The 14,736-nt window shown below is 38.9% G+C and overlaps 1 protein-coding gene across 6 annotated transcripts in view; it reads right to left on the reverse strand.

The window, feature by feature from the left end:
* The window catches only part of GREB1L (GREB1 like retinoic acid receptor coactivator), a 269,533-nt gene that overhangs the window by 69,447 nt on the left and 185,350 nt on the right, over positions 1-14,736 (reverse strand). For all 6 annotated transcript variants that reach the window (XM_049112844.1, XM_049112843.1, XM_049112842.1 and 3 more), the window contains 4 exons: positions 13,841-14,167; positions 12,661-12,789; positions 11,978-12,112; positions 9,011-9,208 (listed from right to left, as the gene is read on the reverse strand). In XM_049112844.1, the coding sequence (XP_048968801.1) occupies positions 9,011-9,208; positions 11,978-12,112; positions 12,661-12,789; positions 13,841-14,167 (789 nt within the window). The remainder of the gene's footprint in view (positions 1-9,010; positions 9,209-11,977; positions 12,113-12,660; positions 12,790-13,840; positions 14,168-14,736) is intronic.

Consider the following 14,736-nt stretch of genomic DNA (forward strand, 5'->3'; position numbering starts at 1 on the left):
AGAGACACAGGCAGAGGGAGAAGCAGGCTCCATGCAGAGAGCCTGACGTGGGACTCGATCCGGGTCTCCAGGATCAGGCCCTGGGCTGAAGGCGGTGCTAAACCACTGAGCCACTTGGGCTGCCCTACTTAATGATTTTACTATCTGTTGATGATATTTGTCATAATCAGTAATTACATCAGTAATGCAAAATAGAGATTTTCTAGTTCTATATATTTTCCTACATTTATTAGCTGGTACTTTGTTGTAAAGAAGGGCTTGACCCCAACCCTGGACATCTCCTGCCCCTTTGATTTTTTTTTTTATTATTATTACCTATGGACTCATGGATTAAAAAAAATTCAATAGGTTACAATCCATTAACATCATTTCTTTTGATACTCAAAATTACCAAATTTGGCTAGTAAAAGGCCCTTGAAGCAGGTTGCTATGTCTTCTTGAAATGTTCCTATCAATCTTTGAGTACTTTCTCACTTTCTGATACAAGAAGATTCCAACTCAGAAGTTCCCACCTCAGAACTGAGATAGTAAAGAATAGTTTTTATAAGCCAAGATCTATCTAGAAGCTAAGTGTACATACTGATACTGAGATCACTATTTTTAAGACCATTCAGTGCATAGTTAGGAAACACTTTTAGTTTTTTTCAAATTATGAGTTCATACTTATATCCAATTTAAATCTAAAAGGAATATTACTTACTTTTCCCCATTCCATATTTGAGGCTCCCTTCTTTCATGTGAGAACCCTGGTGTTCAACAACATTAAAATATTTACTCATTTGCTCTACCCTGTGATATACACAAAATAGTTTTAAAATTATCAACACGACTCTCAACAATATTTGGATTAAAATTCAAAATTCACTTGCAATTTTTTTTTTGCTCTTAGGATATATCACACAGAGAGTGTACAATAAGAAAATTGTGTTAAAAATACTTGAATTAATTCTTTTTGGTGTGTGGCTACAATATTAATTTGATATGCTATGCAGTTAGGTTCATATTTCTGTTTGCATTCAATATTAAGGTTTTCCCATTTTAATTTTTAAATTCATAATTCATTTATAAGGATTGAAAGTTAAAACTCTATAAAAGTTATATTCATCTTATCCATATCTATTCTACCTAATATAGATAAACATTTCATTAGCTTCTGGTTTAGGTTCATGTTTTGTTTTGTTTTTCAAAAACATGCACAGAGGTGTGGAATCTGAAAATGGTCAGAAGTGCTAAGAAAAGGCTGTTCGAGAAAGGTCACTTTCTGTCTTCTAGATAATTTCTTTATCACAGTTATATAAGATTAAATAAAAGTTTTTATTCTAATAAATCATGAACAACTGTGTCACAGTTTTTCAACTCCACAATAAAATATGGACATCAGCAGGAGCCACCTGGGGCACTGGTGGTAGCCCTGAGAGATTCAGGGTCATGGCTGCTTAAATAAAAGACCTTATTCTTAACATGAATGAGAATTCAGGAGGCATCAGTAACTCTTCTTATTTTACAACATTTTGCAACTCGCTGAGTTCTAGAACAGTGCCAGTGGTGGCTGGGAATCACTGAGTTCCCTAAAAGCGATTATTTTGAAGTTGGGGGAGCACCACAAGTGGTGCCTCAGTTGCAAACATCTTCCATGTAAATAATCAAGTTGAAACATCCCTGGAGAGGAGACTTCTTGGATGGTCAAGGACTTCAAGCAGCTTGATTGTCACCATTTGTCCTTTTTTCTCTTTACTGAAGATTACAGGAGCCAAATGTGTTTTAAGGAAAGCTTGAGCACTAACCTGTATTCCCCTCTATGGGATTAAAGAGAAACAACATCATGTCTTCTGAGGCTATTACTCTAAAACCTTTAAAGGGGAAGCAGCAATTTTTCTACCACCTGAGTGTCTTGAAGGAGAATAAAACCAAGGACCTACACACCAAATCCATAATATCTTCTGAGCACCAGTGTCAAAGGCCTTTCCACAAAGATGGAAAGTCTAAATGAGTGACCAGCACCCATTGCTGGAAGTAGATAATCAGCCTGAATATCACATCAAACTGGTAATGATCAGGGAAATCTAAAATGTCCAAGTATCATTAAAGATGACCGGGTACCCAAATCAATGCCTCACCACACTGCCTGTTTGTTTGGAGGGAACTGCATCTGCCTTGTACATTCTTATCCCTTGATGTTTTTCAACAAAGCATTTTATTTCTAAATTTTTTATTTTTAATTTTTATTTCTTGCTCTTCTCATCAAGAAGATATTCCAAAGAAAAATGCAACTACTCTTTGTTTTAGCTGTTCATCTTCTCTTTGGATGGAATTAATTTCTCCAAAGTTTTGGTATGCAAAAATAATTCTACTGTTTAAAAGAATGTGAAAAATCAAGAAAATACTAAATTATTAGAGCATCCTGAGTTTTTAAGTATTAAGATAACAATGGGCATTCCGTCACCCTGGCAATCTCTTTTCAGCAGAATAAATAATCTTGAATTGGAATAGCTGATTAAAATCCCTGCTGATTGTTTTCAGTGCTCACTGCATTGGGTTCCTTTGTCTCTTGGTGGCCCAGCTGGCTCCCTTCTGTCCTCCTCCTGGAAAGAATTCTTTCCTCTGGGTTTGGTGCAAACTTGTTTGTGTGAGTCAATACTACTGTGCAGTTTGGCTGAAGGAAGAAAGCCAGCACTTGTCCTGCCCAAGAACAGCATTCTGAACATACAGATACAACCTCAGTGCCCTCTGTGCCTGACAGACACACTTAATAAACACATATTTAAGGCCTTTACTTTTAGCCTAAGCGGATTTCTGAAATATGGTTTTAATAACCAAATTGGTTTTTGCCAGAGGACTACTGAATATTGTTTCTACGGCTTCCTTTTAAAATGGTCTTTACCTTAAAATTCACTTCAACAAAATGTTACAAAAATTCAGTTCAATAAATATTTATTAAGTGTCCACTGTGCCATCCACAGACAGAGATGTTCCCTGAATATTTTACTTTACTTGTGGAGAAAGAGCACAAATAAACACACAGCCACAAGACAGCAGTTGAGTGCCACAGCTGGAGCACCACAAGGTGTACATGAGCATTGGGTGCATAAGCTGCAGAAGGAAAGCTGGGTAAGAATATGTCTTGGAAGCCAAAGGAACTGAAGCATTTAAAGGAAGAAACAGAGGTCTCCTATGCTGTCAAGAGTTCAGATAAGGCCTGAAAAGGTATTGGTAATACTGCAGAGAGTCCTAAAAGGGTGGGGGGGTGGGAAGTGGAGGCCAGTTTGTAGGGTGCTGAGGAGCGAGTGGGAGATGAGGAAACAAGGTAAAAATAGACAACTCTCTCAGTAAATTTGGTAGTTAACCAGATAAGGGTGAGCTGAAGGGGTTAGGTAGGATTAACAGACACTGAGAGAGTGGAGGCAGGTTTAAATGGATGAAATGAGCCCCAGGAAAGAAAGAGGTTGAAGGTGGCAATAAGTGAAAAGATAATTGATAGTGTGAGGTCCATGAGAATGAGAAGGGATGGCATCTAGAGAAAGGTGGGAGAGTCAGGTTTACCTGAGCTCTTTCACTGATCAGGAGGGAAGAGGAAAAGGTAGGTGTGTATGCAGTTAGGTTTCTAGATTTGGGAGCAGGAAGTTTTTATCTGAAGTTTTCTTCTTTTGGGGGTGGGCCAGGAGATAAGTACACGGCATGGTTATTTGCTAAGAGAGAAGGATGAAGACATAAATTTTGATGAACCAGAGTCTATAGTAGTCAGCCACTGTGGAGAATGGGAGAGAGATCTAACTAGACAGCCAAAAAAAAGAGTTTATGATGCTACCAGTTGGAAGTGTTAACTTTCTTTCTCCTATAGTGTCCAACATTGTGAATATGTAGGAAGAAAGCCTGTGGTCTGGCATTGGGGATCCTGGAATGGATGATTGTGGGATCCAGCAGGGTCTGGAATATGACTAAAGAGCAAGCAATCGCAGAGGAGCATGGATGAGGAGTTGAAGTTACCAAGAAGCTAGGATATTGGATGGATAGGCAGTACCTCCAGATGATGGCAGGTTGGAAGGCTGAGGCTGGGAGCCAAATGCCAACAACCACAAACAAGGGTTGGGCACTGGGCAGCTAACTACATGGTTGGAAAATAATTTTAAGAATGGTAACTTTAAAAAAATGGTAGCTTTAGGTACTTGTCTTTGTACAAATAAATCTCTAGTGTTTCCCCATTCCACCTCAGAATAGAGTAGCTTCCTCGTACTTTCTTCTCTGGGATCCTATTCCCTGCTGGCTGTCACTGCCCAATAGTTTTTTCTATTAAAATTTTAGGTGACTGACAAGGTAGCATGAGGTTGATGAGACCAAGAAAATCTATTTTAGAAAGTTAAAATGCTTTCCACTATCTCTTCACGTCCCCTTCTAATCTCTTTGACTTCCTTTTTTTAAGATTTATTTATTTATTCATGAGAGACACACACACACACACAGAGGCAGAGACATAGGCAGAGGGAGAAGCAGACTCCTCGCAGGGAGCCCAACATGGGACTGGATCCTGGATCCTGGTATAATGACCTAAGCCGAAGGCAGGTGCCCAACCGCTGAGCCACCTAGGGAATCCCTCTCTTTGACTTCCTTAAAACCTCTTTACCTCCGTATGGATAGAATAAGCTACCTACATATCAGTAGAAAAAATATTTATCTGTTTCTTATATAAGCAGGCATGTGTTAAGGTACCAAATTTGTGTCAGTTCAGCAGAATAAAAATTCCTGCTACCATTCACTGGGGACCCCCTCAGACACCATTTTAAAAGTAGGGAGGAAGAAAATATGGACAGTCACTAATACTTCCTATTGTCACCCCAACCACCTTGGACTGAAAGTGGCTTGCATTTGATCACACTGATACCTTAGTGTTCTAATTTACAGAATGTGGGGTCTCCTTAGAATTAAAAGAATTATGCTACCACATCAAAGTTTTTAAAAATGACATTAAAACAGAAGTATTTCCTATAGTCTAAAAATTCCTTATGCTGATCAATGCTCCATTGATCATTCCAGCAGTTACAAATCCATTTTGGGCAAATTTGAAAATGTTTAATCCCTTTGGTTTCTTTTTCACCTTCCAATTTTTTCCATAATGTATTCTTTTCTTTTCTTTCTCTCTACCTCCCTTCCTTAATTAGAATGGGAGTTGAGGTATCACATGCTTTGCCTTAGAGCTGAGTCTGCACAATGTGGTGGCTTCTATTTTCACCTTTTCTTTCAGTCACACAAGGGCTGCCAAGGATGTGGCCTTTCTGTATACCCTTGCTGCTTCTCCCTGCCAGGTGCTTTTCCTGGCCAATTAGCTGCTGAAATGCTTCCTTTAGGGAAAGGCAAATAGAACCAGAAAGCAGAACACTTGGACACTGTTTTTCCTTCTGTCCACCCCTCCCCTTCCTCCTTCCAGCCCTTCATTTAAACATTAGTTGAGGGTCTACTTGTACTCAGCTGAAGAGAAGCGCAAATGAGACATAAGGCATGCAGAAACGAAAAGCCAGTGCTTGACCCCAAGGCACTGCCCTCTATGACCTTAGGCAAATGAAGCTCTCCTATAGAGTCACATGGTGAAATAGAAGGAAACGGAATGAGATGATTTCTTGAGAACCTTTTCTCCTTTCATAGCTCTGATGTTGAGTGTGTTAGTGGATAATCTCCTGCTTGCTACTATGCTATGGACAATTTCTCTTTACACCTTAAATGTGCTTGCTTTTCAACTATCAATTATTATGTGTTCCAAGAATATGAAGCAAATAAATTTGGGTGCCATTATGATATGGCATACTACATATACATTAAGAATGATGCTTATAGGGATCCCTAGTGGCGCAGCGGTTTAGCGCCTGCCTTTGGCCCAGGGTGCAATCCTGGAGAACCGGGATCGGGTCCCACATCGGGCTCCTGGTGCATGGAGCCTGCTTCTCCCTCTGCCTGTGTCTCTGCCTCTCTCTCTCTCTCTCTGTGACTATCATAAAAAAAAAAAAAAGAATGATGCTTATAAAAACCTTTAATGATATAGAAAAAATGTACATACCGTAATGTCAGGTGAAAAAACAGACACAGGCAGAGAAGAAAGCCTGAAACTCTAGGTATTAAGTCATTTGTTAACATGCAGATATACCATTTAGTTACCCTTGAATAGTGGGATTATACATGTTGAAATTTTCCTACTTTGGTTCTTCTATTTTCCAAAGTAAAGAATGCAACTACTTTTTTTTAATAATAAAATGAACAAAGTTATTTTACAACATGTAGAAGTGATTGCTTTTGCAGCATAAAATTCAGTATGTATGCCAAAAGAAGATATGAATACTTTTTAAGATATGCTTTGCTTTGAATTTCCTAAATTTGTCCTTAACATTGATTTTTCTGGACTCTAAGCTTAGTAATTGGTCAAATTCTGGTACATTTCTGAGGACTTATAATCTTACAGTTCTCACGTTAGGAAAAAGGGCAATGAGAAGGAAAAAGGAAGGATGTATACAATTTCTTCATCTATCAAAAATGCAAGGTTTTATTTAGGGTCTTGCATTTGTTAAGAAAGGTGAAAGTATAGGTCACCAAGAGGTTATTTCAGGAAAAGGCTCTGAAGAAAGCACAACTGCTGACCATGGATGATTTCACCACTTGAAACAGGTGCTATGATGTGTCTGCTCAAGCATGATTTCAGATATCAGATCACAAACTCAGGAAGGCCACAGAGGCCAGTTGGTGGAAATAAAACACCTATAAAAGAAGGCACTCCCTCCGTGGTAAGGAAGTAAAAAAATCCATTAAAAAAATCTGGTGAGTGTTGGTACAATTACAGCTTATCCATTTCCCACAATGGAGGCAGAGAGAAATGCAGAAATGGCCAGTAGCGTAGACAGCCTAGAACTCACTCTGGTGAATTGTACGAGAAAGTATCTGATCTTCTCTGGCTAATCATCTATCAGTGAATATTTGTAATAGGTCCTTTTGTAACTTGTCATTCAGAATTTTAGAGGCTATAAAAAATACTGCACTGTTAACCAGGCACTTGGGCCTCCAGAAGGTATGAAAAGACTTTACATGTGTGCCAGTTACATATAAAGAGGGAAAAAACATATTGTCTGTCAGCTCATTTGGCCCATGGAACAAATAATGGGAGATTTCTTATAGAGTATGCTACTCAAAGTGTGGCCCTCCCACCAACAGCATTGGCATCCCCTGGGAGGTTGTTAGAAATGAAGAGTCTGAAATAAGTCAGAGAGAGAAAGACAAATAACATAAGATCTCACTTATATGTGGTACCTAAAAAAACAAAACAAACAACAACAACATAAAAGAAGCTCATAGATATAGAAAAGAGACTGATGGTTGCTGGATGGGGTAGTGGGGAATGGGTAAAGGTGATCAAAAGGTAAAACCTCTAGCTGTAAAATACATTAAGTCCCAGGGATATAATGTAGAGCATGGTAGCTATAGTTAATAATAGTGTATTGCATATCTGAAAGTTGCTAAGAAAGTAAATCTTAGGAGTCCTCATCACAAGAAAAAAAAAAAGAAAAATGTTTGCAACTATGTATGGTAACATGCTAACTAGACTTATTGTGGTGATCATTTCACAATATATACAATGAGCAAATCATTATGTTATACCCCTGAAACTAATACAAAATTATGTGTCAATTATACCTCAATTAAAAAAAAAATGAGCCCACGCAGGCCCGCTAAGAGGAATCTGCATTTTAACGAGATCCCCATGTGATCTATATTTGTACTAAAGTTTAAGAAGCACTGTATCATAGGTATGAAACATATAAACTACATTTTTTTTTACAAATAAACTACATTGTAAGCTCTCTTGAATTTTTCTTCTTACTTGTTTTCAAATATATTGAAAATACAAATTTTTACTGTGGCAAAAAGATTCATCCTCCAGCTAAAATCTCTGTGTGTGCATGAATGTTTCTTTCAGCTAAGGTACTCAGAAGCAACTCGATATTTGTAATTTCCTTTTCAAACCTAGCTTACAAAGGCAAGTATTTTCAGCTGTCCCAGTCTTCTGAATTATTTATTGCATCTTCTAATTCTAGGTAAATTTTATGTCTGAAAAGGATATTATGTACCACAGACTTCTAGAATTTTTGCTCCCCACCCTTTTCCATTTTATGGAAAAAATATTTTTTCTTCCATACTCATTCTCTGAGAGTCATTAGGAGAAATTCTAACTTTGTATTTTTTAAAAAACTAGGCTCCGAGCCCAATGCAGGGTTTGAACTCACTTAACATTGAGATCAAGACCTGAGCTGAAATCAAAAGTTGGACATTCAACCAACTGAGCCACCCAGGTGTCCCTAACTATATTTTTCTTTTTTTTTAAGATTTTATTTATTCATGAGAGACATAGGAAGAGAGGAAGAGACACAGGCAGAAGGAGGAGAAGCAGGCTCCATTCAAGGAGCCTGATGTGGGACTCGATCCCAGGAATTCAGATCACACCCTGAGCCAAAGGCAGATGCTCAACCACTGAGCCCCCTAGGAGTCTCCTAATTGTATTTTTCTAAATAGGTGTTATCATTGTTCCTATGGGGAATGGTGATCTGGTTTCTATCTATCTAAATGTGCTGGTAGTGTGCTAAATATCTAAGAAGCCACCTATGAGAATGTGACCTATCTGACCATAGAAGGAGCTCAAGTGGCATAGCTCAAGTGGCATGTAGGGCTATCCCTGCCTTGAGAACATTTCTCCTCATAAAAGAATGACCAGTTTCTAGTCTACCAATTACATCACAGATTTAGTAGTATCAGGCAAACATGTGCATCAATTTACCCTTGTCCTAGGAGGGAAAAGGGTCAGAGTCCTTTGAAGGAAAAGTTACAGATAAATTTGAAATAATGTTTAAAGTGGTCTTATGATTTTGTAATACTGTAAAAAAGGATGCAATCGTCCTGTAAACATTTAGATTAAGCAAAAGTAAGAGACAGTAGGAATCTAAGGCTGGTCTCTGTAAGTTCTTCTTTGAAAGTCCAATCTCACCTGATTGTCGAATCCGTTGAAGAGTTTGCTGGACCAGAACCTCTGATCTTGGGACAATGATGATGAAGTCCACTTTGCTGAAGTGGCCGAGGTCCAGGCTCTGACTGCCGCTATCTGCTATAGCACACACCTGGGATAAGAGTTTTCTGGCAACCGTTAGCTGTGGTTGATAAATTTGGAAGGTTTCATTATCTAAATCTAAAATAAAAAAGTCATGAGAACAAGATTAATTCACTTCTGTTGATGGCCACTGTATTCATAAGGGGGACACACAACACACATACACCGTAATGCTCTATACCAAGTGTTCTATTTTCACTGTCTATTGAGTTTTAATAGGTTTCTTATTTTCTCTGAAAACTTGGCTGAAAGGATGTGTTCAAGAGTGGATGTGGTAATTTTACAAATGTATCCTTTTAAAATTGACGGATTGGCTCACAAATCACTACTCAATATCCCTCCCCCACCCAGAAATGTAGAGACAAACTACACTCTCACAGTGAGAGCTAGGACCCATCTCTGGACAGAGGAAGCAAGGATTTCCAGTTTTCTTTAGGAGTATCAGCACAGGTCAGGTGCCCAAGCCCAGAGTTCAGGGAAAGAGGTGATGCGGTAACCATATTAATGTGGAGTTCCTTTGAACTTATCTGGACAGCGCCACAGTAAACATTTCCTCTTCAACAAGTCAGTTGCAACATGATTGGAATTCTTCTCCCCAGGAACTGTGTAACACAGGTCACAGAGACACTACCTTCACCTTTTTTCCCACTCAACTTGCCAGTGCTTATGACCTGGCAGTTATAGGTGGTTGTGGCCAACTCAATGCTGACGCCTGTACTATCTGAAGAGACCTGACTCATGACATGGCCAGCTGGCTACTCAAGAGGTGATGTATTAGAAGAACATTGCCCAGACAGTCTAAGCATGCCAGTAGCTTTTTATGACAAGTTATAACGAAGCAATCAATCTCATACCTGTGGGCATGCAAACACACACACACACGCACACACACACACACACACAACAAGACAAGCGTAGATGAATACTTGAGCAGGTAACATTTAAGATTTCTTTACAAAGCTGCTTTTTATCAGGAATACATGTGAAAGTCTGGCTGGAACACACAAAGCCCCAATTAACCTGCACTAATTAATGTTTTCTGAAGCCAAATGCATGGGGCGCTTGGGTGGCTCAGTCGGCTAAGTGTCTGCCTTCGGCTCGGTCATGATCCCAGGGTTTTGGGATTGAGCCCCACCTCAGGCTCCCTGCTAGCAGGGATCCTGCTTCTCCCTCTCCCTTTTCCTCTGTCTGCTGCTCCTCCCGTTTGTGCGCAGGCTCTTTCTATCTGTCAAATAAATAAATAAAATCTTAAAAAATAAAATTGCAATGTGGCCAAGGTAAAGATGGTAGTCATAATACCCTAACCACATGGAAACTTGACAATGACTGGAGATTTAAAGGTGGCTAAGAGAACCCAGTAGAAAAGGCCAAAGCTGCAACTTTTAATAGCAGAATGGTTTTTGGCCCACAAAAATTACCACTCAAAATAAATCTTTGGGTAGGCTATTATTTCTTTCCTGTCATAGGTTGGATAGGTGGGGACTAACCTAAGTGATAACATAACTTTGTAGAATTTAACTTAGCAGATTTTAAAGTTTGAGGAAACCTAATAAATATCTTTAAGCAATGTTTCTTAAACAAGGAAGCAAGGATATGTAGAAATCTGTAAGTACTCTGAGAATTTTTAAATTCTAACTTTGTTAATAATTCAAAAATAATATGAATACATTTTAGATCATCTGGATGATTGCTTTATCATCAAATAATGTGCAGCAGTAAAAACATTTTATTGTGGGGGCACCTGGGTGGCTCAGTCAGTTAAATGTCTGACTCTTGACCTCAGTTCAGGTCTTGATCTCAGGGTTATGAGTTCGAGCCCTGCAATGTGGTCCACACTGGGCATAGAGCCTACTTAAAAAAAAATATTGCGTTCATTTGAATTTGTTTTTGTGACTGAGCTGATGCCAAGTCATGCTACTTTTATTGCTGAGGCAGTCCTAATATATAAATGACACATTCCTATCAAGTGAAGGACAGAAGGCTGTCAGCAGCAACTTTATGGATCTGTCCTACCCTCTGTCCTATTCTTTTTTTGATCATCTCCTATGTTGTCCTTATCAACAGGGAATTGGGGAAGAAATCTGAACATAAAAGAACCCAATCTAATGATGAAACTCCTAGCCCCTGTTCCCACTATCCCCCGGTTTAAAAAAAAAAATTATTTATTTATTTATTTATTTATTTATTTATTTATTTATTTTAGAGAGAGTATGCAGGGGGGTGGAGAGGGGCAGAGGGAGAGAGAGAATCTCCAGCACACTCTCTGCTGAGCGTGGAGCCTGATGCAGGGTTCAATGACCTGAGCTGAAATCAGGGGTTGGATGCTTAACTGATGGAGCCACCCAGGTGCCCCTCCCACTATCCTTTTTTGCATCCTGGAAGCTTGTAGGGCAGATGATGTGTTGGTATTGCTGTGCTATTTGCCAGGGATGCCTTGCTATCCCTGAGATTATGTGTGTTTTATATGTCAGAGAGTAAATGAAGGGGGTGGAGAGCCAGAAGCCTTGCACAGACTGCATTCTACATTCTTCCAAGCAGTTCTTTGTAGCCCTCAGATAGCACCAACAGCTCTCTAGGCATAGCTGGTAGAGCCAGAATTTTTTTTTGGGAAAAAAAGAGAGTCTGCTTATAATAAAGTCTTCAACTTTGATTTTAATTCTAGGAGACATCTACTAAGAACAAGGTGTTTGATCCAGGCCCCATCAAGAAACATTTTTAATTTGAGCCATATTTATTATGTAGATAGTGAGGAAAAACCTGTCATAATCTGTGACTCTAAAACAAGACCTGAAAACCCTCAGAATGACTTAGCTTCTATTTCCTCCTTTTGGTCTGAGGTGACGTTACCCAGGTTTTGCGTGGGGATCATAGCGGCAGCCTCCTGAGCTGACACACACTCGTTAAGATCTCCATTGAAAGGGGTAACCACACTTTCTCCTCTTCTTTGTTGCATTTTGTCTAGCAGCTTGTCCAGATCATCGCCTATTACATAATAAAGAGGAGATAAGATTACAAGGAATGATAAATTTATATTAGTCTCATTGGACACTTAAGCTGGGTTTTCATCAAGATTTGTCAGTCAGTCAGCTTTTCCTGTCTGAGTTTACACTTGGCCATGTCTGTAGCAGTATCTCTATAGCCAGAGCTACTCTCATTTGTACTGTGCTTACGACTTACATGCTTTTACATGGTGTATCTCTCTTGACCTCCACAATACTCAAAGCAGTTAGGATGGCATCATTCTATCTCCATTTGACATATTAGAAAACTGAGATCCAGGGAGGAAGAATCTCTCCCAAGGTTACACCACTAAGTAGTGGCTGAGCTGAGGCCCTCCATACCAGTGCCCATGTGCCTTCCTCTGGACCACCTGCTGTGTCAGTAACAAAATACTGAGAATAAACCATTCCAAATGAGGGAAGGTCAGCAGGCAAGTTTAAGCTCCATGCTCATCTCCTCTACAGGCTAAAATTTAAATTCAGAAAATCACACAGGGACTGGCAGTGCTGCTGAATCCTACAACCACTTACCTAATGATGTGGTTTTGAAATGTGATGCCAGGAAACTGACCTTTCCTGTGATGAGTTCATAACTAATTTCTTTCAAAAACTCACTTGTGGTTAGCATGCTCTCTGCCAGAGCTCTGGACTGATGCTGACCTGCAGAAGAGAGGGAGGAAGTGATGCATCAGTGGACAAATGTTAACAGAAATATGATTTATAATAGCAAAAATTGGAAACAACTAAAACATGTAACTATAGGGATTTGGTTAAGGAAAATATGGCACGTCAAAAGATGGACAATTACTCAGCATTTAAAATGGCAATTTTAAGAAGAAAATGTTTATAATAAAATGTTAGATGATCAAGGGGAAAAATGATATACCTTATGTTTGTAACTGTGAAAAATACTATACATGTGTTTAAAGACTCAGTAGGAATGTGAAAAACCTTTAAAAATTGTGTTTGCATGGTTATTATGAATACCTGTCTTAAAATATAAACTTATGGTGTTTAGTTGTTTTTACAAGTGAAAATTCAAAAAAATTAATGTATCATACTTTCTGATCAAGATTTATGTCATGGAGATATGGGCAGGCAGGTTTTGCCAAAGTGAGGGGGCTTGGCTTCTTTAGTAGAAACAGGTAAGAACCATCACTAGAGAGGAAAAAAGCAAATTTAGTCCAGATGGCTGTCTACTCATAATGGTGCGTGATAGAAAATCAGTGCCAGAAACAAAAACACATTTTGTAATGTTCCAACTTTCTGAACCTTTCCTATAGAGTTAATGTTACAACGTGAAGTATCCTCTTCAGTGAGGAGTTGGTGAATACATGTGCTAAGTTCCTGGCAAATTTGATTCACTGGCTTAGGCCACCTGTGGCAATGGCTTTATCACATGCTGGAGTGGTAACATTTCTAAAACCTTTTAAGGACAGAAGTTACATGAGACAAGGGTATCTGTTACTAGGACATGCTTTGAAATAATGTCTCCACAACCAGCTGACAGGGACACCAGCCAAACTAAGGGCTACAAAAATCTGATATGAGGAGAAAAACAAACGTTAAAATAAGGAGGAAGAACTGGAGTTGGAGCAATTAACTAGAGATTAATTACATGGATGCTTGAAACACTCAATAAATATTTTTCAAATGGACAGATGATTGAAATGAATGGATAAAAAAAAAAACAACCCAAAACATTACTCACCTAATACTACCACACAAAATTCGTTTCCTCTGATTTTTGATGCACATATCGCCACAACATAATCTGGTAGTCTCTGATAGTGTCTCATTTCACTGAGAGTCCTCAATGTCTCTGATATGCCCTCCGCCAAAGAGTTTTGGGTCACAATCACATGAACCAAGTCTTGAGATACGCTGGCGACTAGTCTAGCAAGCCAGGGGAGTTGTCCTGGTGACACAGGTGTACACTGAGCACCCATCTGCAGGGCTCGCTCTCTCAGAGTAAATTCCTGCATAGCTTTCAGCATGATTTGTTCAAATTCTTCCCTGAGAGGTATCTGATCAGGACCTAAATTGAAGAGAATTACAGTTAGAATTTTTAAAAATCACAGCTAGAAAAGAGAGAAACACACACACACACACACACACACACACGTTAGTGTGTAGTCCTTCTAAGCCTACCATACTCCAACTGCAAAAGAGCTCTTTTCCTATTGTGGCTGCAGGAATGGAGGCCCTGCTAACCATTTTCCATTGTAAAGTTACCTTCTCTTTGCCTCAGTATTAAAAAAAAAAAAAAGCAGTCTTCTGTTCTCCTTTATGCTAATCTTGATATTTTTAAAAGAGGAGGTACTCAGCATCAGTATCAATTCCACTGTATATCTTAGGGGATGGTCCCTGAAGGTGGTATATTTGCTGAGCTATTAAACTTGTCATTACAGACATGATTAATGACTCATGAAGGAAGAAGCTAATCTACTGGCATATAGCCAACTTTAGGTTTCACTCATTTCTTGTTTTATTTATAGCTACTTTGAAAAACATTTTAATGTATTGTCTCTGTACCTAATTTTAGGAATACTGTTCATAGGAAAATTAAGTTTAATTATTTTTCACTTCTAATTTATATTTAGGCAG

This window comes from Canis lupus, chromosome 7, assembly GCF_003254725.2.
Source record: "Canis lupus dingo isolate Sandy chromosome 7, ASM325472v2, whole genome shotgun sequence".
Classification (NCBI taxonomy): domain Eukaryota; kingdom Metazoa; phylum Chordata; class Mammalia; order Carnivora; family Canidae; genus Canis; species Canis lupus.